We start from the raw sequence: 26,852 nt of genomic DNA, 5'->3' as shown, positions 1-26,852 counted from the left end.
GCCTCTAGCACTGAGATGCAGTGCCTTAGACCACTGCACCACTCAGGAGCATTTGTCCACATACCTTTGGCCATGTAGCTTATGTACAATTTCATGACTAGATAAATCCCCTCTGACTGACAATTGTTTTCTATTGGTTTCAACTCAGAGTGAAAGAAAACAGGGAGGGAGAAGTAGTTAATAATATACTCTGAGGTTCATCTAATATTGATGTTACTATTGTATTTTCACTAGTGCAACAATTACAATCCTTATGAAATATATTGCAGTAATATAATAAAAACAGCAATGAGGTTATACTGCTTCTTGTCTCAGATCAAATATAATTTGAAAGAAGCATGAAGGATGTCTGACTTGGGCTTGTAATGTGGGGAACTTTCTCTGCTCTGTCATTAAAACATATCTTCCTATCACCATACTTCATGTGGGGAGAGTTTAAGATCCCCGAAGAGAAGCCTTTAGAACGTTCTTCAGGATTCCAGAATTATACCATGATTTTAGCATTATACACAGTACTTTCCTTTAGATTAAATTATTGCACAGCCAAATTCATTTCAGAACTGGTCAACTTCAAGACCATGAAGAACATTACTTTTCATTAAAGTAAAAGGTGCACTATACAATGTCATGCCATGGATGGTTAGATTTAATAAGTGAGATGTAGACACAGGCCTGGCACTACAAGTGGGTTAAGTTTGGCATTGCCTCCTCAAATAGACTCTTGGGGGTGATTGAGTTTTGCTTACGTCGGCAACCCTAGTTCACCTTTATTCCTGGCATGCCATGGGCCTGTGCACGATTAATCCAAACGTTCAGAAGAGAAACACGTGTGTTGATCAATTCCATTATTAACACACATAGGTAATACCAGCATTCCATCATGACAGCATGACTCAGATATAGAGATGAGGTGAGTTTGAAATGTCAATATGCTGAGTATACACAGATGTGTTGAAAGTGTTTAAGGTGCTGCTGACCTGCTGGAAACAAGCTGATGATGAATGTGACCAATCATATAATTAACAATAAGTAACTGTTTCTTGTCTCCTTTCCCTCTCTCTCAAACATAGAGAAGAAATAAAAAAGTATATTGCTTCAGAAAAAAAGCGTTTTCAAAATATTGTGAGACATTTCATTCACCATTGCTTGGGTTTTTCTAGAGCATTACATAGTCAGTCATAGGTATATTATATATATATATATATATACTGAGAGATGCTGTGAATCCAAGAGATAAATTATCAATGAGTTGTGACTGTGACGAATGCCTGTGACCACACGGTGGCGCTGGTTCATCTCCACCATCCTCCAACCTACCAGCAAGGGCCAAAATGCAATACAAGCATTGATGTATTTTGCCTGGGATATGGGCTGAAAGATCAGTCTGTCACAGTTAACATTAGGTAGTCCAAGGACACAAGCCTCAGGATGTCACAGGGAGAGAGAGAGAGACAGAGAGATATAGAGAGAGAGAAAGAGAGAGAAGATATGCACAAAAATGCACACACTCTCCCTCTGTCTCGCCTGCTCACCACCGTCTGGTGTCTTAGGGTAATGTTAGGATGGAGCGGGCAGATGGTTGGATGCAGTCCACTCCTCCACTTAGCGGGGATCATTTGCTCTTCCCTGACGTGCTGGAGCCCCCTGCCCCTCCCTCTGCCATCTCACCCCTCTCCGACGTGTCTGCCTTCTCGGAGCCTTCGCCTGTCTTCTCGGACCCCTCTCCCTTCTCAGACCTCTCTTCCTCCTCCACCTCTCCTCCCATCTCAGATCTCTCTGACCTGGCATCTGCGTCACCCTCTGACTTCTCTTTCCTCTCTGAGCGGTCGGGATCTGTGGACGAGGTCGTGGGTTTGTCCCACTTGGCGATCTCCTCGTGTTCAGTTATACTGGTGGTGATGTTAGTGACCCAAGCCTTCAGGTCCTCCTGCAACAGTGCACCCAGAGACATGGGAATGTTAGGGATTCTACAAAACCAAGAAGCAAGACTAGTAATTGTATCAATAAATCAATCAAAATAAGTTTATTTTATAAAGTCCTTTCTACATCAGCAGAGTTCACAAAATGCTTTACAGCTAACCGGTCTAAACCCCAAAGAGCAAGCAAAGCAGAAGCGAAAGCACAGTGGCCATGAAAAACTCCCTAGAAGGAAGGAACCTACTGTAGGAAGAAACTTAGAGAGGAGTTCTGCACAGAGAGGTGGCCTATCTAGCTCTCTAATAGGAGTAAATCATTGATGTTAAGACATTAGATGAAACATGTTCATTTTCCATCACAGGCATTCTCACCTCATCCTTTGCATGGAAAATATAGTCATTGCCATCATTTTTCCTGTTGGAGAAGAAAGGAGAGAGTCATTGTTATGGAATTACCAAGAGTCTATTCTCTAGTCAGGGATTTTAAAGACACTCAAAAGTTTTGAGGTGAACAAAATAATAATATGCTATAATAAGGAGTAAGTTGGAGTAAAAAAATATCCTCTTCATCAAGCCATACTTGATAACGAAGACATTTTTCTTCTTCTTGTATCCCATGGTGCTATCACATATACAGACGCTCAGGTCGAGTGGGGTTTCTTCATTGTAAGGTGTGGTGATGCTCTTGGCGTCCTTGTAGAAAATGATCTCTCCTTTTGACAACACGCAATACAAGTTCACCCACGACTTACTGCAAAACAAGAACAGCTTATTGTGCAACATATGCGTGTTTCTCCTTTTTCCCAAAGTTCATTCATAGAGTATGGCAGTAGAGTACTGTATACATTCTTTAGTGATCTACAGTAACCGTTTAATTCTGTGCGGTGTGTGGTGGGGTGTGTTGTGTGGTGTTTGGTGGGGTGTGTGGTGGGGTGTGCATTATGGTGTGTTATGTGTGTGGTGTGTAGTAGGGTGGGTGTGGTAAAGTGTGTGGTGTGGTATGTGGTGTGTGTGAGTCAGTGGATAGCCCACCTGCTGGGACTCTTTTGCTGGCCCTCAAAGTCGTGTTTGCGGTACAGGAAGCCTTCGTTATGGGCAGTGTGTGAGGGCGGCAAGAGTTGCGCCGGACTCTGGGCTGGAGCCGAGCGAGAGCGCCGCTTCTCCTCAAGCTCTTTGGGGCGGGGTCTCCTGCGGGGTTTGGGGCGGTCTCGGGCGCGCGGGCGCTCGTAGGTCACAGGTGCTGAGAGGCTGCTGGTGGGGCGGTACGTCTCCCCTCTGGCCTGGAACAGACAGGAGAGAGGTGTGTCATTCAGAAATCCGGCCTGTGTGGCTTAACAAACGGTATCTTCACTATACAAAAACTAAATATAAAATGTGCACCAGATAAATGTACCAAAATAGGAAATACTGTTAAATCCATGTGAAATAACTTACTTGTGCTGCCTCTCTCTCCTGGGCCTGCTCCACAATCTCAGCCATTGTGGTGGCTCTCTTCTCTCTGCAATGAGACAGTTTCTGCCATGAGTCAACCAAACAGGGAATATAATCAAAACCTTCCAAATCAAAGCATTTGGTTCACAGTGGACATTGCTGACAAGACACAACTGTTTTTGTAATGAGCATGTGAAATGAGTTGCCACAAAAACAGACAGCACAGGGAATCACTGCTAAGGCTATGACCAGGCAGTCCTGGACTCACGTTGAGCGTTTGTCAGAGCCTTCCTTGGCTGACTCCATGTCGCTGGAGTCGTCCTGCCTTGGTGTCCTCGCCTTCCCACTGCCCTCCTGCTCGCTGGACGACTGCCTCTCCAGGCGTCGCCTATAGCGCTCCTGACGCACGATCATTGGCAGCTCGTTGAGCCGCGCCTGGATCTCCTGTTCGCTGGAGGTCTGGCGGCCCAGCTTGTACTCCCTCTCCCGCCGCAGGTGGTCCATCTGAGGGTCGGAGCGGCTGCCGCGGGGGTCCCTTTGAAGCCTGCCATGGAGGAGCTCCAGGCCGGACTCTGGTCCGATCATGTCTACCATGGGGATGTCCCCAAACTGTTCCCTCTGCGCCCTGCTGGCCTCCAGGAGGGGGTTGACAGCCTTGTGGATATGGTTGATCCTGGGCTGCATGCAGTCGGCTTTCAGATGCTGCCACGCATATGCCATTTTGGGGTCCATGACCCCACCACTTTGAGGCAGATAGCTAGAACTACCCATACCTCCACTACCTTGGATTTGCGCAAGGTACCCTGAACTACCCATACACCCACTACCTTGGTTTTGTGCAATGTAGCCTGAACTACCCATACCCCCACTACTTAGATTTTGTGCAAGGTAGCCTGAGCTACCCATACCACCACTATTTTGATTTTGCGCAAGGTACCCTGAACTACCCATAATTCCACTACATTGGTTTTGCGCAAGGAAGCCTGAACTACCCATAACCCCACTACCTTGGTTTTGAGCCAGGTAGCCTGAACTACCCATACCACCACTGCTTTGATGGTTTTGAGCCAGGTAGCCTGAACTACCCATACTCCCACTACTTAGATTTTGTGCAAGGTAGCCTGAGCTACCCATACCACCACTGTGTTGATTTTGCGCAAGGTAGCCTGGACTAACTATACCCCCAATACTTTGATTTTGCGGCAGGTAGCCTGAACTACCCAAACCCCCACTACTTTGATTTTGCGGTAGGTAGCCTTGACTACCCGTACCCCCACTACTTTGATTTTGCGGCAGGTAGCCTAGACTACCCATACCCCCACTGCTTTGATTTTGCGGCAGGTAACCTGGACTACCCATACCCCCACTACTTTGATTTTGAGGTAGGTAGCCTGGACTAACCATACCCCCACTGCTTTGATGGTTCAGTCCAAGGTAGCCAGAACTATCCACTGGCAGGGGGGCAGTCTGATGGTTCACTCCAAGGTAACTGGAGCTGCTGTCCACACCTCCACAGGCCTGATGGTTTAGCCCAGGGTAGTTAGAACTCTCCAACCCCCCGCTGCTACTCTGATGGTCCAGTCCATGGTAACTGGAGCCATTCATGACAGGAGTGTAGCTGGCCATGGTAGAACCCAACCTCTGGGCTGCAGTGGAGGCAGAGGCAGCCATCCCCAGACTAGTCTGCTTGGGCCTGGGCTCAATATGCAGCTGGACCGTCTGCCTCAGCAGAGTTGAGGTAGCAAGGGGAAAGGTCGGAGTGAGGCAGGATGATGGGAACATCCTCCGACTGGAGAGTGGCGTTGGGGCAGGATTGCTGCTCTGTTCTTCTCTCAGCTTCTCTGCCTGAAAGTCAAGATTGCAGTGAAGAGTAATGAAAAACATAACAGCAAAACAATTATCAGGTATAACAGATACACCACCCGTGACCTACGAGCACCTGCGCTCCCGAGACCGCCCCAAACCCCGGAGGACTGGACAAACTGTACTTAAAATACCTTTTTTGTCTTGTAAGCTATTTAATCAAACGTCTGAACGAAACCCTTTGACTAAGAAAGAAAACAAAATCCTAACAGATACAGTACCAGTCAAAAGTTTGGACACACATACTGATTCAAGGGTTTTTCTTTATTTTTTTCTATTTTTTTTCTATATTGTAGAATAATAGTGAAGATATCAAAATGATGAAATAACACATATGGAATCATGTAGTAACCAAAAAAGTGTTAAACAAATCAAAATATATTTTATATTTGAGATTCTTCGAAGTAGCCACCCTTTGACTTGATGACAGCTTTCTACACTTTTAGTATTCTCTCAAATAGCTTCATGAGGTAGTCACCTGGAATGCATTTCAATTAACAGGTGTGCCTTGTTAAAGGTTAATTTGTGGAATTTCTTTCCTTCTTAATGCGTTTGAGCCAATCAGTTGTGTTGTGACAAGGTAGGGGTTGTATACAGAAGATAGCCCTATTTGGTAAAAGACCAAGTCCATATTATGGCAAGAACATCTGAAATCAGCAGAGAAACGAAAGTCCATCATTACTTTAAGACATGAAGGTCAGTCAATCCGGAAAATATCAAGAACTTTGGAAGTGTAGTCGCAAAAAACATCAAGTGCTGTGATGAAACTGTCTCTCATGAGGACAGACACAGGAAAGGAAGACACAGAGTTACCTCTCCTGCAAAGGATAAGTTCATTAGAGTTACCAGCCTCAGAAATTGCAGCCCAAATAAATGCTTCACAAAGTTCAAGTAACAGACACATCTCAACATCAACTGTTCAGAGGAGTCTGTGTGAATCAGGCCTTCATGGTCGAATTGCTGCAAAGAAAGCACTACTAAAGGACACCAATAATAAGAAGAGACTTGCTTGGGCCAAGAAATACAATCAATGGACATTAGACCGGTGGAAATCTGTCCTTTGGTCTGATGACTCCAAATGTGAGATTGTTTTGGTTCCAACCACCCTGTCTTTGTGAGACGCAGAATAGGTGAACGGATGATATCCGCATGTGTAGTTCCCACCGTGAAGCAGCGAGGAGGATGAGTTGGACCACAGAGTGAAGGAAAAGCCACCAACAAGTGCTCAGCATATGTGGAAACTCCTTCAAGACTGTTGGAAAATAATTCCAGGTGAAGCTGGTTGAGAGAATAACAAGTGTGCAAAGATGTCATCAAGACAAAGGGTGTCTACCTTAAAGAATCTAAAATCTAAAATATATTTTGATTTGTGTAACACTTTTTTGATTACTACATGATTCCATATGTGTTATTGCATAATTTTGATGTCTTCACTATTATTCTACAAATCGAAAGTAGAGAAAATAAAGAACAATGAGTAGGTGTGTCCAAACTTTTGACTGGTACTGTATGTTAGATGTTAGTTAACAGACATAAGCAAAGACTTAAGTAAATCTGCTTTGTCACCAGACAGTGCCAACAATGACGAGCCAGTGGTACATTACAGTAGACTGTCTGTATCTATCTAAAGAAGAGCTTACGTTGGAGAGCTGTCTCAGTGAGCTGAAGCGCTCCTTCCAGGTAGCTGCAGCCTTACGGAAGGCCTCGTGGCGGAGGATGAGCTGCTCCACCTCGTCAGTCTGAGCCTGGGCCTCTCCTCCAGCACCCCCAGCCTCCCTGGAGTTGGAGCTAGAGTTGATTAGCGGCTCCTTGGCCTTCAGCCAGGCCTCCGCCGTCACCGTCTCCTGGGCATACTGGAACTGATCCTTCTCTGTAGAAAAGAAGAAGAGATGGGCATGCTCAATTCGATAGTTCTTATTATAACAAAGTAATTTAACATTAACCAAAGCTCATATACTGTACACATTTATGCTGAATGGGCATGAATTTGTCTCCCTCTGACATCCATGAATGATTTACATGAAAGTTACAGGTGGTTATCTCAACTCTAGTGCTAGGTCAGGGTTCCCCAACTCGCGGCCCTGTCGGCCAGTGGTTTTATTTGGCTCCCCACGTTTTCTGAGCCAAAAGTAATTATATATATAAAAGTATATATTATTTATTTTTTGGGGACATAAAAGACTGTAAAACAACAGGAAATCAGCTCCAAGTGATTTACATTTTGGATTTCTGTTCCCAAGTATTCCCACACGTAATAGAGAGAGACGTGATCATATACAAATTTAAGCAAGGTTTGAAATGATTATGTTTTAGTCAAATATTATATCTGTTTGGGATTATTGTGACCAATTTGCAGTGTAAATATTATTTGTAATTAAGTTCCGCCCCCCTCCCGCTCAAGAAAAAAATGGCTGTACTGTTTTGTAACGTGTCGTCTAGTCTAGTCACGTTGAAATGATTGTTGAAGCCCACACACACACACACACACACACACACACACACACACACACACACATACACATAAATATTCATAGTGAAAGCCATTCGCTGAGGCACGATCTAAAACCAGTACTTCTCTTGAGCACGAGCCCTTCCTTCCTTCCATATAAAAAATTCTGCAGTGCTGCCTGAGAGCTCTTTGTGCTCCCTCCACAGTGCCTTACAGTGTAGTGAGTCACTCACTGCGCTGTAGCTTTTCCTGGTGTTTGTCCCATCTCTCAGAGAGATCCTTCTGCTTAGCCAGGAGTGTGTCCAACTTATCCTTTATCTGTGGAGAGAGAGAGAGAGAGTGAGAGAGAGAGTCGGGGTGCATTCAAGATTACAGGAAATGTAACTTAATGACAATTTATCAAAATATTTTAAGTCAGTCTTGACACAGAATCTCATTCATCATCATATGAGGTTAAGTGATACACCTCCTTACGCACATCATTGACGCACATCATTGTTCTTTTTAGACACACTGCATGATACAATATCTATTGTTCTTTTTGATTTACATCAAATACAATAAATCAAATCAAATGCATGATTGAAATATGGTTTTGTTCTGCATTGTGTCATACACAGTGTAAGTTTACCCACTGGGCACAGATGATCAGTTCATATGAGATAAGTATGTAAACCAAGTGGCATAGTTAAAGTGGCTAGTGATACATGTATTGGATTCACATTTGGTTGAGTTGTCAAATATTTCAACATGAAATCAACAAAAGATGTCACGCCATTGGATTAAGGTTAAAAGTTAGGTGACAAAAATACGAAATGCCCTTATGTTGATGACCTTTTACAAATTCAATGAGTTCTCCATGTCATCACATACATTATTGGGGTTGATATGATGTGGAAACAACGTTTATTCAACCTGTCTTTCTGCACACAGTGTGTTGTGTTGCATGTGAGGCTGTGTGGTTTTGCTGCATAGAGTGTTGGGTTGTTTTGCTGCATACAGAGTGTTGTGTTGTATGTGAGGCTGTGTGGTTTTGGTGTATACAGTGTGCTGTGTGTGATGCAGACCTCCTCAGCTGCTGGGTTGCCTGCGGCCAACAGAATCTTGTGCTGTTTTGCTGCATACAGTGTTGTGTTGAATGTGAGGCTGTGTGGTTTTGGTGCATACAGTGTGTTGTGTTGTGTTGTGTTGTGTGTGATGCTGACCTCCTCAGCTGCTGGGTTGCCTGCGGCCAACAGGATCTTTCCCAGCTCAACACACTGTTGTAGGGTCTTACTGCGGCCGTCCATCTTGGCTTTCAGCTCACCATGTTGTTTCATCATCACCTCCGCAGAGGACGAATCCCTGGCAGAAGCCACCCCATAGGACCAGGTCAGACAGGAGGGAAGCACACCATGCAAATGTCAGAAAAGAAGAGTCCAGTGAAGAGAGGGACCTATTACCATTATAACACTATATCGTTCCGGTTCGAACCATACTTTCTTGTGCTGGCTTGGATATTTTATTTTCAAGTCGTCCTTTCCAGCATGGTTCTAGTAACTATATGGTGGATACATACTGTAAACATGCCAGCGAAGTACAGGCTGGCCCGGCTTAGTTCAGTAGTATGTAAAGTGTATGTGTGAAATGTTAGCCAAGTGCCTGGTTTGTGTACTGAGAAACTAGCTGTAGAAAGTAGAGTAAATGAGCGATGTGAACATCCTGTCATACATAAATTAAAAGAAGAGTCAGGACTACTTAAATACTGTAAACAAAAATTGAATGGCAGAAGACATTCAGGTCAAGGTGGCTAAGCGTTTTATTTTTAAACTAGGCAGTAAAGAGAGCTGTATTGCATAACATGAATGGGACCATACACCCTACAGTATGTGCAAGCCAAGAAGGAATTAGCTCAACTAGGGGTGCTGAAATGGTAACTAAAATAGAACATTACATATACATTACAGATACAGTTATTTTTTACACGTAAATTAAGCAGAGCCTATTTCTCAAGTCAAGTATCAGAGGTATGAGATTAACAAAATGGCTGACAATTAGACTTCAGTTCAGGTAAGGAGACCTTCAATTACTTACCTGGGGTCGTCCCCTCCAATCTGTCCCATGATGCCTTCCATCCACATGAGATGCTCACGCACCACTGAGAAGAACTGGACCTTGTCTGTCACCGAGGTGACCTGCACGCGACTGGCCTCACAGGAAACCAGCAACTCCTTCCATGCTGACATCACTTCCTGTTCCTTGCTCATGATGGCCTCTGCCTTTTCCCCGGCGTAGATGGCCCTCAGCTGGGCCGCGTTCTCCTGCAGCTGCCTTACCTGGAGTACCACACAGGACATGCCTCTGTCATCTCAAATCATCATCTAATCATAGTTGGTCGTCAGTTTAGTTTACAGCCAAGTTAATCAGGTGTGCTAGCTAAGGTTGAGGCAAAAGTATGACTCGAGTTCGTGCACAATATCTTTCATCTTTGCTACTGTGCGCATAATGCTATTCTGTTTACGGCTCCACTGTGTATCTTGGGGTTAACATCTGTAACATACTTATGCCCTCCAGGATAATTACTTATTTGACTGATGGGTGTTAGAGGAGATCCAGAGAGCATTGATGTTCCTCAAGGTCATAGAGGAATTTACACTCACCTGTGAGACAAGCAGCTGGAGGGCGTGCTCAAAAGAGCGCATGAGCCTCTGCAGCGTGGCCGGGTTGGCGATGCTGGCTTGGCACGCCCTCACCTCTGGTAGTTGCCTCATCTTCCCCGCAATCTGAACCAAGACCTACAGCACAGCACAGCACAGCACAGGACAGACAGCATCATCACCATCACAAGACCCTCAGAAATAGTACCTCACACATCAGGACAATGGCAGGACCACAGTGTCTACACTGTCTAAGGTCTACCAGCAGCTCGAAACATTACGCTGTCTGATGTTATCTAATATATATCCAGCCGAGCCATACTAGGGTTTATTTCACCATTGTACAGGCAGCTCAGGCCTCTCTGCCTAGCTCTGTTTCCCTCTGCCTACATTTATTTTGATTCAATTGGTTTCAATTAAATATTTTGGTTAAAGAGGACCTTGATGTTGATTTGGGGGCCTATGTGCCCCGCCTAGAAAATAATATTGTGGAAACACTGAGCTATACCTCTTTGCAGTCGGTGAAGAACTTGTGCAGCTGGTATGATGCTGTTAGCATCTGTCCTCGGGTTTCCATGAGCTCCAGTAGGTCGGCCCATGACTCGTTCAGTCCATCCTTCCACTCAGCGATTGTGGCCGCGTCCGTGTGGCCGCAGTCTATCATCTCGTTCACCATCTTATTCACCTGCTCCATCCTCTGTTGGCCTATGCTGTTGGTCTCTGAGCAGAACTTGGTGAATTTTTCTTGTAGCATCTGTGTGAGAGAGAGACCAAAATAAGCTTGGGACCAAAGTTATAGAGGGCATGTATCATATTTCACATTTTCATTTCATTGATGCTATTTTTATTGCATTTTGTTTTGTCTCACTCAGTTCTGTGTTTATGGTGCACTTGAAAACTCAAATACTCACATAAAATGATGTTTATTGAATAAACACATGACAATGCCATTTGCCAGGGACTGATTGTGAACATGAATCATCAATTGATTGATTGATTGCCTGACTGACTGATTGACAGACTGACCGTGACATCTTCCAGGTCTTGGCCCAGCTCAGTGGAGCTGGCAACAGCCTCCCGCTCAGTGATCCACTTCTCTAACTCCTCCACCTCTCTGTTGAGCTGGTACATCCAATACTGCTGCTCCAGTTTGGTCTTCCTGTGCTCCACCATGTCCTTCAGAGACACGTACAGACGGTCTATGTGGGACTGCTGCTTGGTGATCCCCTCACTGCCACAGAGAGAGGGGATATTGAGGGTGATGTTTACACAGTAGACAGTAAGAGAACTGATCATTCACTGACATTTTGTAGCCTATACAAACTGAGATCATTTTATTTGCTCCATGGTCTATGGTAAAATTCCACTAATAAATTAGCCGTTGTTTGTGGGTATCATTGAAGGATGTGTTTAGATCTAGTCTGAGCCTGAGAGTGACTGTCAGTGTGTCTCCTCGTGCCTGTCTGGGTGTGCCAGTTCCAGCTGCCTCTGACACTGCTGGGAGAGCATGCCCACTGTCTCAGCGTAGTTCTCCACCATCGCCTCCAAGGCCAGGTGCTCCTTCAGCAGCTGCAGGGTGCTTGCTTCGTCCTACACAAGAGGGACCTCATATTAGGGACCAAATCCTTGTTCACAGATACATACATTTTACAAACAAACCATCACTCAGATGTAAATTGTTTGTAAAAGAAAGGCACAGCAGACAAATGATGGTAAAAGTCCTCCTGGAGCACTGTGCACTAACCAATGGGCCAGTCTCATGCCCACCCTATCAGTTCAGTCTCATGATACCATGCCAGCAATACGTACCATACCCTTCTCCTCGCTGATGAGGTGCAGTTTCTGGCCTGCCAGCCAGGACTCGACTTTGGCCGCCTCGCTGTAATACTGCTGGGCCTGCAGCACCACATCCAGCATCACAGTCCTCCTCTCCGCCTCTAGCCTCAGCACCTCCCAAAGCTGACGCACGTGCCCTGCCCCCTCGCGCACAAAGTCCACCTCGGGGGTCCGCAGAGAGGCAATGATCCCCGCCCGGTCCAACACCTCCTCAACCCGCGCCCGGCGACCCTGCAGATCCCTCTGCAGCGTCTGACGGACCAATAAGAGACAGGGGTCATGTTCAGCTGGAAGAAAACGCCTCCAAACAGAGTGAAATGGGGAGGTAGTATCTGGGGAGGTACTATCGTTTTCCTTCACCAAAAGTGTGTGGCGGTGTTCCCTACTGAACACAACCATGGTTTAGTGTTGTGGGGAGTGTAAGGTCTGAGCTGAGCAAGGCTAGTGATTGAGTTGATACTGTGCTGTGAGCAGATAGTGTTGTGTGCTTGTATAGAGGTAATCTGTCTCTCACCTGGTTGATCTTGACATGCTGCTGAACACTCTGCAGGTTGTTGCCGTAATCCTTAGAGGAAGCCAGAGGAAGCCGCTCCTGGATCCACAGCTATAACATCAGCAAATTGTCATCAGTGACTGTCTGTACATACCTATCTCATTGATAGGAGAGCCTGGTGGTTTAATTGATCAAGGATGGGAGACATATTAAACCTTTGGCCACATAACATAAGAAACATTTAGAAAAACATATTAGAGACCTTATGAGGCTATAGGATAGAAACAAACTGAATATATGGATAGATTAAGTTATGCCAGGAAGAGAGGGATAGATAGAGAGTAAGAAAGGCTGGAGGCACCATGGAGTAATGAAGTGTGTCAGTCACTCACTATCTCTTCCTCCAGGTCCTGGGCGACCTGATGCATCTCCTTGGAGGCCAGCAGAATGCGACGTCTCTCTTTCAGGGGCTCGATGAGGCGCACGATGCGGGTCTCCACCACAGCTGGCTGCTCGCCCCCTTCTCCTTCCCTGCCTTTCTCCAGGCTGCCTCGCTGGGGGAGGCACACCCCCTGGAGGGACCCTAGTTCCCCTACGTCCTTGTACAAGTCCCCCATCTGAGACTGAGGAAGGCCAGCCCGAGAGAAGGAAAGGTCATGTTAGAGCTAGATGATGAGAGACTGATGCCCCAAACACACAGCACATGGGCTTGAACAGCACTTTCAGCTATTTTCTTATGTGTGTGTGGTGTTTCAACGTTATGTAATGGGTTAGACGGCTTTAAGAACAAAGCATACGGTGCATTCTTTAATGTCAACCAACCTAGTGGCTGGTGGGCGGGAACTTGGCACAGAACAATCACAACAACGGCTTCTATAGCATTAACAGACAGTAGAATGGATTGTAAAGATTACATAAACTCATTGAACATGTAGTTGAAATCTTAAATGTAGTCTCCATGTTCTGATATAAGTTGTCCAAAGCACAAAGTCTTTGTCACAAAATAACTGCCTTTAAACAAAAAACATAAAAAACAACCTATAACAGTAAACAGACACCACAGGAGGTTGGTGGCACCTTAATTGGGGAGGACAGGCTCGTGGTAATGACTGGAGCGGAGTCAGTGGAATGGTATCAAATACATCAAACACATGGTTTCCAGGTGTTTGATGTCATTCCATTTGCTGTGTTCCGGCCATTACTTTGAGCCGTTCTCCCCTCAGCAGCCTCCACAGATAGACACCTGGAATTTATGCAGCTGCTCATTGAAGGTGGGCAGATGGTGAGCCTGCTCCAGCTGAGGGGGCTGTTTCTCCAGGCCAGAGAGCTGGTGGTCCAGGTCTGAGTAGCTCTTCACCACCGGCTCTGGCTTGTTGTTCTCAAACAGAGCCCGGGCCTTGGCCTTGGTGGTGCTCTCCAGGTCCGTCCAACACTCCCTGATCTCCTCCAGCTTCTGCTGAACCACCGAACGCAGCTCCGGCTTCTCATCGATCAGTTCCTGACCCTCCTGAAGGCACATAGAGGAGAGAGAGAGAACGGTGGTTACATACAGTATCTGCACGCCCAAAGTTATTTTCTTAGTTTTAGTTTATTTATCCTAACTACTGTCATTTACATGGCCAACAATTAATTTCACTGTTTGTATGGTTAAATATAAGGTAGTTCAGTTGATATGCCGTTTAAAAAAAATCATATGCCATTATCGTAACGGTAAAGGCACCCTGCTGGTACTTTGATAAAATCAAACTCTGATGTTAAATAAAGTAATGAACAGTCGGATTTCTCAACTGAGAGATGTCATGGTTCTCTCCAACATGTACACTAGTATAATGTCAGTATTCCCTTGGAGGGATGTTACTCACTGGCTGTGCTGATTGTTGCCTCGTTTAGTACAGTATGCTGAAAATCTCTCAGATATAGGCTACAATCTCCATACAGTACTACTCTTTAGTGCATAATGCCAGAAAATATGAAATGATTAAACCCAAGCCTAATATGACCAGATCTGACTAACAAAGCATAGTGTGAAATGTGCAGGATGACTGCAGCAGATTGAAGCATAGACAATGTTTCATGTCTCTCTATTGCTGTCTATGCGTAGGTAGATTGATCTTCCGTAATGTCATACTTATGTTCATCGTGGCCATTTAAAGATGCTTGGTTGTAGGGCAGGTTTTTCCAATCGGGTTGATTTTAGGTTGATTTTACATGAATTCCATGAAAATCATCCTGTGTCTGCACACAAGTCTACAGTGTCTCAATAAAAGGCTATGGCTCCCAGTCATTCAAAGCATAATCCTTTGAAGTCACCACAGAAAAGCACAGCACTGTCTCTGTTTAAAGTAGTGCTGAGCAATTAATGCTTTTTGAGGTTGGTTCAGTTTCGGTTCGATTACTAAAAAACAATCACGGTTTTCGCTTTCAATTATGTGGGTTGAATGCTTTAACAACACATAAATAAAACAATCAAAGTCCCATGGTGGTAGTGACTGCCCATTACTGCTTATCACTTATTAACCATCATTTATTCACATTACTTTAATCAAATATTTCAGTTGTGTATATTACATTTGTTTATTTGATTACATTATTATTTAATTCCAAGTCATCCCATTTATATAGAACTGATGCCTATGCTGTCTGACAAAATCCCTATTTTGTAGTTCTTCAAAGTAAAAAGGCATACTTTTATGTAGCAGGCCTAAAAGAAATAGACTGGACAAGTAGACGAGCAATGGATTATGGTCATTGTAGTTGTAGTTAATTACCCATTTTATGCACTAAACTATGTAGAATATTGGCCTGTTGGAAACTACAACTCCCTACTACATCGCACAGTTCAGGCTGGATATGAGTTATCTCTAGAGAAACTGCAATGTGCGGATTGAGCTCACACAAAAAAACTGAAAGAAATGGAATCCAAATAATTTAACCGACGTCGGTCAATTAGTTGTTTAAAAACAGAGAAACAACCCGATCACTCCTAGTTTAAAGGTCATGACCCTAACTAAAAGGTTGTTTAGGAAAAAGAAGACAAATACCTTTTGAATGAACAACCGATGTTATGTCTGGTCAAAAACATCAAGACAACCCCAAATGTCACATCTTTTGTTCAATCTCTGGGCTATAACAAATGTGTGGTTAATTTATAATCTTGGTCCCTGAATCTAAGTCAACACATGAGGAAGGCCACAATGGCCCAAGAAATGTCAAAAGGCGTTTTTATTTGGACAGTGGAAGCTAGAACTTTAATTTTGCTCTTTGCTCCAGCATTTTAGATTTGAGATCAAATGTTTAGTATGAAGCGACAGTAAACATGTCACCTGGTATTTGAGGGTATTTCCATACATACACTATGTATACAAAAGTATGTGGACACCCCTTCAAAGTAGTAGATTTGGCTATTTCAGCCACACCCGCTGCTGACAGGTGTGTAAAATTGAGCACATAGCCATGCAATCGCCATAGACAAACTTTGGCAGTAGAATGGCCTTAATTACAGTGACATTCAACGTGGCACCGTCATAGGACGCCACCTTTCCAACAAGTCAGTTCGTCAAATTTCTTCCCTGCTAGAGCTGATTTTGGAATGAGATGTTCACAGAACAGGCGTCCACATACTTTTGGTCATGTAGTGTATCTGTTTACTGTTTGGACACTTTATGTATCTAGTCTCCCCATTTGAAGTTGCCATAAGTATTTGGACAAATTCACTTATAGTGTATTACATTTAGTTAAAGTTTTGTATTTGGTCCCATATTCCTAGCATGCAATGACTACAAAGCTTGTGACACTGCAAACCTTTTGGATACATGGTACAGATTGTTTTGGTTGTGTTTTGGATTATGATCTGCCCAATAGAACTGAATGGTAAATAATGTATTGTGTCATTTTGGAGTCACTTTTATTGTAAACAAGAATATAACATATTTCTTAATACTTCTAATGTTGATGCAAACGTGAAAATCATGAATGAATCTGGAATAACGATGAGTGAGAAAGTTACAGATGCGCAAAGATCATGCCCCCAAAACATGCACCTCTCACCATTACCAATAAGGGGAGCGTTTAGCATTTTTTTTTGGGGGGGGGGTATGATATTGATGCCTCTGTAACATTCTCACTCATCATTATTGTCTGTAACTGTTTTAATGTCGGTGAAATCCCTGAGCGGTGTCCTTCTGCTCCGGCAACTGAATTAGGAAGGACGCCTATATCTTTGTAGTGACTGGGTGTACTTCATCATGCTCAAAGGGACATTCAATGTCTGCTTCTTCTTTAAAAAATGATATACCAATAGGTTCCCTTCTTTGTGAGGTATTGGAAAACCTTCCTCGTCTTTGTGGTTGAATCTGTGTTTGAAATGAACTTCTCGACTGAGGGACCTTACAGATAATTGTATGTACGGGTCACAGAGATGTTAGTGTTTAAAATCATGTCAAAAACTATTATTGCATACAGAGTGAGTCCAACTTATTATGTGACTTGTTAAGCACATATTTACTCCTGAACTTGTTAAGGCTTGCCATAACAAAGGGGTTGAATACTTATTGACTCAAGATATTTCAGCTTTTAATTTTTATTAATTTCTAAACATTTCTAAAAACATAATTCCAGTTTGACATTATGGGGTATTGTGTGTAGGCCAGTGACAAAACATCTCAATTGAATATATTTTAAATTCAGGCTTTAACACAACAAAATGTGGAAAAAGTCAAGGGGCGTGAATACTCCCTGAAGGCACTGTAACTTCAAATGGGGGGGATTGGATACATAAAGCGCTTTAATTTCTAAATGGTATAACAGAGATATATATGAAAATACCCTCAAATAAGGGGTGGCATTCTGTACTGTTGCCCCATATAAAACACTTGATTTTAAATCCACAATGGTGGTATAGAGCCATATTAAACATCTTAGCTTCACTTTCCAAATAAATACGTAGGGGAGTGTAGATGTGGAGAGAGAGATCAAAGCTTGTGACGTTTTCCTTCTCTCTCTGTGTATGTATGTATGTATGTATGTATGTATGTATGTATGTATGTATGTATGTATGTATGTATGTATGTATGTATGTATGTATGTATGTATGTATGTATGTATGTATGTATGTATGTATGTATGTATGTATGTATGTATGTATGTATGTATGTATGTATGTATGTATGTATGTGTGTGTGTGTTGATGGAGCTCTCTCTGTGTATGTATGTATGTATGTATGTATGTATGTATGTATGTATGTATGTATGTATGTATGTATGTATGTATGTATGTATGTATGTATGTATGTATGTATGTATGTATGTATGTATGTATGTATGTATGTATGTATGTATGTATGTATGTATGTATGTGTGTGTGTGTTGATGGAGCTCTCTGTGTATGTATGTATGTATGTATGTATGTATGTATGTATGTATGTATGTATGTATGTATGTATGTATGTATGTATGTATGTATGTATGTATGTATGTATGTATGTATGTATGTATGTATGTATGTATGTATGTATGTATGTATGTATGTATGTATGTATGTATGTATGTATGTATGTGTGTGTGTTTGTTGATGGAGCTCTCTCTGTGGCTCCACTCCAAGTCTCCTGAAATAGAATCCGCATGCAAAGTCTCCTCCCATGCTCCGACTGAGAGGAACAGGAGGTGTTTCCTATGACAAGCGTTCATATCAGACGTTTCCTCGTCATCTCTATCAAGGACCACTGAATGTCAGTCAGCCATAAGGAAGCAAAGGGAAAATGTGCAGTGAAACTGACAAAGTCCTGTATTGTACACACGTAGCAGACCTTCAAAACCAAAAGTCTAATAAGAGACCTGCCTAGTGCAATGTTTGTTTTCAAGTCAACCCCGTTTGAAGAAAAGCTTGGATCAAATTGGTCCTTTGTTATGAATACCTTACTAAATGATCATAACTGGTGTTGCTATCTACTGGACTATTGCAGGGAAATGCATAGTAACCCAGAATACAACATATTTCATCCTGTAAATCTTGGTCTATCTCTCTCTCTCTCTCTCTCTCTCGCTCTCTCATCTTCTTTCCTGTATAGCTCTCTCCTATAGGTTTCTCAGAGCAAACTGGGCCTATCCTGTGGCTTTCATAATGCAGTGCTGCATTTCTCCTCTTGGCACAGTCTCTCTGCTTAACTGCTCCCTCGCTCTCTCTCCCTCTCTCTTTTTCTCTGCCTCTCTCTCCTCCTCTCATAATGCAGAGCCGGCAGAAAGCAGTCTAGGTCTCTTTCTCTCCCCTCTCCCTCGTCTTCACTGACACACAGGGAGAGAGAAGGAAGAAGAGACATCAGTGTGAGGGGAGAGGAAATGGAGAGGAGAGAGAAATGAGAAAGACAGAAAGATAGAAAAATGAGGAGAGGGAGATATGAGAGGAGAGTGAGGAAGAGCAAAGGAGAGGGGGATGTCAGGGCAATACATTAGACATGGGACCAATACATTCCTACAGTACATACACACATACACCATGTGTATGTGGCACGATTGATAAAGATTAGCAAAAAATTATGTATAAACAAATAACACAAATACTAAGCAATATTTTATGCTAAAAAAAACCATTATATATTATTTTACACTAATAGTTGCTCATATAAATTGCTCATATGAAGACTTTTTCTTTAATAAGTAATACTTTTGTTCTCAAAAAGAGAGGTGTCCAAATGATTGGCCACCCTAAACATTATTATAAATGAAATCAAACAAAATTAAATCTGCATTAACTTAAGACATTGAATTGTGGCTTTACATGGCTTCCTGTTTCACTTAAATCAATTTAAGAAGTGTAAACCATCTGGAACAGACATAAACGTTCCTGATAGAGGATGCATGTGTATCTTGTCCCCACGGTTCTGGAGGCAAAGTAAAATCCAAGGGCCAAAGTTGGAGAATTGCAATACTCGGTCCCATCTCGGGGTCACCAAATCCCTTAATTTACAATTCGATGCCACCTCCATGTCAATATGCTCTTTGTAAGGGTTACCAGAATTTTTTATTTATTAAGAGTGACCAACAAATGTTAACACTGGGAGTTTGCTAAACAGCATTGACATCTGGATTGGAAACAGGCGCTATGGTCATGTTAGACGAATGTAGAGGTTTTAGCCACACAGCAGTGGCAGGTATGTATCAAACGAAGGATGCATATACAGAAAAGAACATCATACCTACTGTAAAATATGGTGGTGGATCTTTGATGTATGGGGCTGCTGGTCCTGGAGCCCTTGTTAAGGTCAACGGCATAATGAACTCGACCAAGTACATAGTAACTAGGACATTTTAGCCAAAAACCTGGTTGGCTCTGCCAGGAGGCTGAAGCTTGTCCACAGGTGGATCTTCCAGCAAGACAAAGACAATAACCCCAAACACACATCAAAATCCACAAAGAAATTGATAATTGACCACAAAATCAACATTTTGCAATGACCATTTCAGTCTACGAACTTGAACCCCATTGAAAACCTGTGGTTTGAAATGAAGAGGGCAGTCCGTAAGGGTAGACGAAGGATCTGGAAAGATTTAAATCAAATCAAATCAAATTTTATTTGTCACATACACATGGTTAGCAGATGTTAATGCGAGTGTAGCGAAATGCTTGTGCTTCTAGTTCCGACAATGATTCTGTATGGAGGAATGGTCTAAGATTTCTCCAATTGTGTTCTCCAATCTAATAACACATTGTAGAAAAGGGCTCAGTGCCGTTATCCTTGCAAGGGGAGGGTGCACAAACTATTGAAAACAGGGGTGCCAATAATTGTAATGTAAAAAAATAACTTTTTGAAATCCAAATACTACTCATATTACAGAGCAAGCGGTAAAGCTTGCTCAAGCGGTAAAGCTTCATACCACTGGGGAAAAACTGGTTAAATCAATGCTGTTTCCACATCATTTCAACACCAAAAAACTGTGATGACATTGAATCAACGTGGGAAATGAATTGGATTTGCAAAAAGTCATCAACGCAAGGGTCATTTAGTCTTTTATTCACCCAACCTTCAACCTAAATCCAATGACATGGTGACATTTTTTGTTGATTTTACATTAAATTCACATTAGTTGACAACTCAACCAAATGTAAATCAAAACTAGACATTGAACTGATGTCTGTGCCCAGTGGGATATGACACTAATGTTTGCTTTGTAGCACCTACAGATGAAACACTATAGAGTATTAAAGGAGGCCTGGGTAAGGCCAAAACATAATTAATATGGCAACTTTAATAAATTATTTCTCAATTATGCTTTGAGATACAAATGTCAAATATTTGTCAACAATCCTTTATTTAATGGAGTATTATAAGGTTCCATTTTGTGAAAATCCCCAAAATCATGGTCTTCTTTTGTCTGGGTTTCGTGAGGAATCACTCTACATGGCTTCTCAAGTGGGTGTGTAGCAGTGGAGGCTGCTGAGGGGAGAACGGCTCATAATAATGGCTGGAATGGAGGAAATGGAATGGTATCAAAGACATAGTTTTCATGTGTTTGATACCATTCCATTCACTCCATTCCATCCATTATACTCCATTCCAGACAGTATTATGAGCCATTCTCCCCTCAGCAGCCTCCACTGGTGTGTAGATAGATTCTAGCTACTACTCTGAGAAACCAAAACAACACCATGACTAAAATTCAGAAACCAATATTTTAAAAATAGCTACACCAGACCAAATCAACGGACATGAGATCCTGTCGTCTGCGTATGTTAAACAGTGTAAAATGGATAGGTATTTTTGTGTTGTCTCTATGTATACACAGCGTTTGACCCCTGAGCCATTGGCAAAGCATTGCCACAAGGTCAGCCTTAAGTAAAAACCCAGAGTCCTCTCTTTGCTACAGACAAGCGTCCCCAGGGGACTGAAGAGGCCTCCACAGAGAGAGCTCCAGTTCAGAGGTCCGAGCTCAGTCCTAAGACTAGATCAGAGCTCCGAGCTCATGCCCAGCCCCAGCTCAGAGCTCCAAGCTGGGGCTCAGGCCCATCTGCTGAGTAAGTACAGTGGGAGAGCAGAGGCATGGGGCTGGGGCGGTAACCCTTCCAAAAGGACAGAGTTTTCTAATCGCACCAGGTCGCAGCGTAATCTTTTCTCCCCAGTCTCCCAGGTAACGAGAGAGGGAGAGGAAGAAGGAGAGGTGGGGGCCGATTAAGTGATGTTAGTGAGTAGCGAGACATGGGGGTCTCTGTAACACTCTGTGTGGGGGCTATCAGAGACAGAGCCCTTGAGAAACCCCGCTAGTCAGCCTTGTGGATGCATTCACCACAGACAGAGCAGCCATCTTCTGCACTCCATGTCCACTCATTCGATGTACTGTATCTATCTGGTGTCTGGCATGAGAGGTTAAACGAATAGCCTGACGATTCCGAAGCAGAGCTGGTATCCTTTTTCACTCCATTTTCACTTTGACCAGAGCTGTTGTTCTAGAGTTAGGGCCTCTCTGTGCAACTAGTAGACGTTTCACAGCCATTTGTAGATGTATGTAAATAACAAACAATGCATACTTAATTGTAAGATGCTTTCATCCAAGATAGTAAATCTTACACAGGTATGAAATGTATGTCACTAACATCCGATACTGAATATGAAAGGGCTTTTTAATGCATGTACATATTATAGCTACTCTACAAACAGACACACCAGCACCGAGTACATCCTCACTCCCAAAAATCAACCATTTAAGAACCAGCTCCAATCCCTACTCTTCAAGACAGAGAGGCATGACTGTTCAGTAGAACGTTATGTCCTAGTGAACATGTCCCTGGCCTTTCCAAAGATTCGTCAGTGTTGGACGGATGGAGACGAACTGTTTGGTACTGCAGCTCCAACTAAGGACATCTCCTCTGACTACTTTTATTCCCCTAGGGATTGATCAGTTATTTCACTGCACCTATTATAATATAATCCAATTTAATTTTACAGCCACATCTAGAATAAACAAAGACGTGCTTATGAAAAGGGCGTCAAACCTGGATCCTCTACAAAGCCCTTTTGCCTTTGGCTGCAGGACAGAATCTTGAGCAGCATCAGGCTCATGAAGGGGGGCCGACTCTTGCATGGTACACTGCATGACACATTTCATGCATGGACAAGCAAGATGGCCATGTGAGCATTCTGATACGTATGGTATGGCGAGGGGCTCTCAGTCTCAATCATTCATTCACCACTTCACGTTTAACTTCTGCTACATCATATTAACATCTCAGTGGTAAATCATTTTGATTTAAATGAAATGTGTGATCAATAACTTCTGCATTTGGATATATAGCAACAGAATCATTTTAGTAAATTAGAGATGATCGAGTTTATCATGCCATAACATTCAATGTAATTTTGGAAGTGAAAAGATAAATACTCTGCTTATGAGCTTGATGAATAAATTATTTCAGTACACCTCTACAATAACAAAACAGATTTACCAGAATGCATTGAAATCTGTTAAATATCAATCTTAAAATGTACGCAAACTGAGGTTAAATCAAGTTCTTGCAAAAAATCTCAGGACATTTCATGTTTAACGTCAAGACATCTAACTAACTCATAGAGCTTTTAAAATGGTGTTATCCACAATAATTAGTTAGCTAGATCCTACATACCATGTTGATCGAGTGCTGTTTTCACATCCAATCTATTGTATTTCTCTCTTGATGGGCCTCAATAAATTGACGCAACAGTGGTCAAGAAAGCATTCAAAAGGGTATGTGGGCTAGATAAGCTAATTCTCACAGTATTGCCTAGCACTCAATCAAATAACTTGCACTAAAAACTTTTACAAACCACACAGACCATTTCCTGGAATGGGTCCATTTATTCTAAATGGACTCTTAACCCTTGTAGATCTGAAAGGATTGGGTATGGCAATTGCTTCACCAGGCCTTCTGATTGGCTATGTGGAATTTGTGTCATATTACTTACACCTATACCATCCTCCAGTTCCACAGGAGTGCCTTAGGTGTAGGGGCTAGGGGTCATTTTGGAATTCTGGGTTAAATCAACTGATTCAAATATGGAGCACCCACATGAGCCTCCCACCAGGCCTCTGCAGCAGTGTGGTTCAAGTACGCTTGTTCTTATTGGACAAGTTCAGCTAGTACCTCCCAGTTTCTTCCTGTTTCGAAAAATGTTCTCTCTACTGAACACGACCCAGGTATGGGTTCTATTCACTGTTGACAGCAGTGGAGAACTGGGATGCTGGCATTGGGAGTCCCATAGGGCGTTGCACAATTGGTCCAGCGTCATCCGGGTTAGGGTTTGCCCGGAGTAGGCCGTCATTGTAAATAAGAATTTGATCTTAACTGACTTGCCTAGTTAAGTAAAGGTTAAATAAATGTTTTTGCTGTAGGCCTATCTAGTTACCATACAAACAATTTCCTATTGTACAGAACTACGCTATTAATAAAGACTGGGCGGTATATTCATAAAACAAGGCCGTGAATGTTGGCAGTATCACACAGGTTTGAGAGATTGCCCACTTGCTGTCAAGTTGTTCACAGGTTTCATCCAATTCTTAATAAGAAATATTTTGAGGAGGAAACACTGCGCAAATAGAATCCAATGTTAGTACGTAGCTGAAAAGGCAATAGAAAAATACCTTTCTTATGATTTACTGCACCATTCATGCAGAAAACAATACGGCTTTCACATTTCTAACCTTGAACTTGAAATTCTGGATGTCCTTAGTAGAAGCATATAACAAAATGTGTTTACAGTTTACTCATGGCTAAGTAATCAAAATGGAGTAATGACACAGCCCCCCAACACCCCATCCACCGATGTGTCTTATCGCCCATCATCCCTTTTACACGCACACACACACACACACACACTGCTACCCCCCCACGCACACACCCACTACCCTCTCTCAATCATGTGCTCACACTACCCTCCCCCAGCACCTTCCATTCACCTGCCCTCTCTGACCTCCTCCCACTATCCTCTCCCCTCCCTTCTCCACTCACCTGCTCTATCTTGGCCAGCCATTCTTTGTTGCGGGCCAGCTCGGTCATGAAGGCCTGGTGCTTCAGCCATTTCCGGTGAAGCTTCTGGGCCTCATCCCGCGCCGTGTCTCGTCCCGCACCCATAAGCATCTTTCCCTTTACCGGCTGTCCCCAATCACTCAGCTAGGGGAGATAAAAATAGCCACCATCAGGGGCCCGAGCCTGAGCCAGCCCTTCTTCTTCTCTTCTCTCCTCCTTTCCCACAGGACGTCCTGCCTCCCTGCCTGGCTCCTCTATGCCAGAGCCACCCACTCTGCTCTGCAGGGTCCTGAGTACCTGCACTGTCACAACCCACCCCAACCAGCCGCCCTTTCTGGAGAAAAAAAATCAAGATAAGCACCTCAGCAGCAGCAGGGGCAGCAATGGTAGCTCAAGCCCTTCCGCTGGCTCGCCCCTGGGTCCTCATGCCCTACCCTTCACGGCTCCTGCAGTCCTTCCTGGTGCTGCAGTGCCTGCTAGCCAGTCTCAGAGAAGATAAAAACAATCAAGCAAATAGAAGAAACGAATCAACTACCCAACAGCGCCGACAAAGATCGTCACAAACATCTAAGACTCCTTTTTCGTTGTTTGGGGTGGTTTTTCTTCTCCTTGTCTCCTGAGCTAGAATAGAATCCGGTTGTTAATGGAGGTAATGATGATTTAGCATCTCCACCACGACTCCTTCAGAGAGGGCAAACCTGAGCATCCAGTGATTGCCGTTAGTGATCCCGGGCGGTCTGTAGTCCTGCCTAATGATGCCGTTGTTGGGAGGATGAGGAAGAGGTGGAGTGGGAGGAACAGAGTGAATGGGATGGATGCAGAGGCAGTGCAGTCAGAGTGGGAAGATAACATAAGCTGTCCGCTCTTGAAATGCACCGTTGCCACTGCTGCAGAGCAGAGACGTAGCTACCGTACGCATGGGGGTTGGGTTGTGTAAGACGCTGCTACGCTATATCCTCTTCCCAGTTCTTCTTCCTCATGTCACCACACAGATCAGACGCGGCTGGTGCATGCTGCTGCAGTCCCTGTCTCTCAGCTACACTCCGCTGTGTGAGAGCGTGTGTGTGTGTGGTGTGTGGCGTGTGTGTGTGCGCGTGTGTGTGCAATCACAACCAGCACTGCAGTGCCGGGGAAGAGGGAGAGGGAGGAAGAGAGAGTGAGGAGAGAGAGCGAGAGAGAGAGCAAGGAGAAAGGGAGGAGTGAGAGAGGGAGAACAAGGAGAGAGATATAGAGCTATTGGGAAAGAAGGAGACAGAGAAAGGAAAAAGAAAGAGAGAAAGAGAGAGAGAGAGAGCCTGCGTCATCCTTCAGTGTCACCAGGGACATGTCTCTGCACTAGAAATGACTGCACTCGGAGCAGAGCAGAGCAGAGCGGGAGCAGGAGCAGGGTTTAAGAGGGAGGGGGAGGTGTTGTCGTTTGGAAACAGCTGAATGAGAGGGGAGGAGGACGCAGGGACACATGGCCGACAGTGCAGCTGACTGATTCGGATCACTGTTCACTCTCACCCATTTAAAGGGACCAGTATGCATTTTGTTCACCATCAGCAAATTGAGCTATCTCATTGGCTAGCTACAGTAACACCATTTCAAGGTGTAGAAGTGTAGTTATTTTCAACACAGGCATAACCTGTAAGCAATTCTAGACCTCTGAAATAAATATAAACCGTGAATATTTGTTCCACATGAATCACAAACAGTGATATTTTCACGAGACAAACGTTCAATGACAGTTGATGTCATGTATATGGATTAGATTTGTGTAAATGTACCCAAATTATATTGTAACATCTTTGTCGTACAGTATGATAAAGACTATATACAATGTAAGATCAAGTGTTACACTTTACTATAAGAACATAAGAACAGGATAAGCAATTTGAGTAACTTTACCCCGAGTACTTTAGGGTATAATTTTTTCATAATGAAATATATTCATAGCTCCTATGAATTAAAGTGCAGTCTAAAGAACATTATGGACCTGTATAATGTTATAACTACATCACAGCTAACATTTTTGCTTTATTATGATGTTCCCTCATGCTGGCAGCATCTACAGTATTAGAAGCCATATCTTGGCCACATTGTAACGATCTATACGTACGTCATAAACATGACATTATGCCTACATAGAGCATTATTAAAGCTTAATTCATCTTGTTATAGTAGTACCTTGTATGTCAAGGCCAGTTAGCCCTGAAATATGTGATTGCATTATAATATATGATTATACTATAGGCCA

General features: G+C 43.3%; 1 protein-coding gene across 1 annotated transcript; it reads right to left on the bottom strand.

The window, feature by feature from the left end:
- Positions 1-25,668, bottom strand: LOC112257818 (spectrin beta chain, non-erythrocytic 4). The gene is made up of 19 exons (XM_042326819.1): positions 24,596-25,668; positions 13,868-14,131; positions 13,017-13,247; positions 12,646-12,735; positions 12,105-12,383; positions 11,755-11,885; positions 11,322-11,526; positions 10,804-11,049; positions 10,299-10,433; positions 9,733-9,974; positions 8,865-9,003; positions 7,893-7,977; positions 6,851-7,080; positions 3,616-5,192; positions 3,351-3,414; positions 2,949-3,196; positions 2,497-2,667; positions 2,289-2,331; positions 1-1,927 (listed from the first exon to the last, which is right to left on the bottom strand). The coding sequence occupies exons 1-19, from the start codon at positions 24,722-24,724 to the stop codon at positions 1,613-1,615; spliced, it is 4,824 nt and encodes a 1,607-aa protein (XP_042182753.1). The 5' UTR covers positions 24,725-25,668; the 3' UTR covers positions 1-1,612.
- Between the last annotated feature and the right edge of the window lie 1,184 nt (positions 25,669-26,852).

The sequence above is a fragment of the Oncorhynchus tshawytscha genome, linkage group LG09 (genome assembly GCF_018296145.1).
Source record: "Oncorhynchus tshawytscha isolate Ot180627B linkage group LG09, Otsh_v2.0, whole genome shotgun sequence".
NCBI classification, from domain to species: Eukaryota; Metazoa; Chordata; class Actinopteri; order Salmoniformes; family Salmonidae; genus Oncorhynchus; species Oncorhynchus tshawytscha.
The sequence above is the reverse complement of the archived record's forward strand: the minus strand, read 5'-3'. Positions and strand labels throughout refer to the sequence as shown.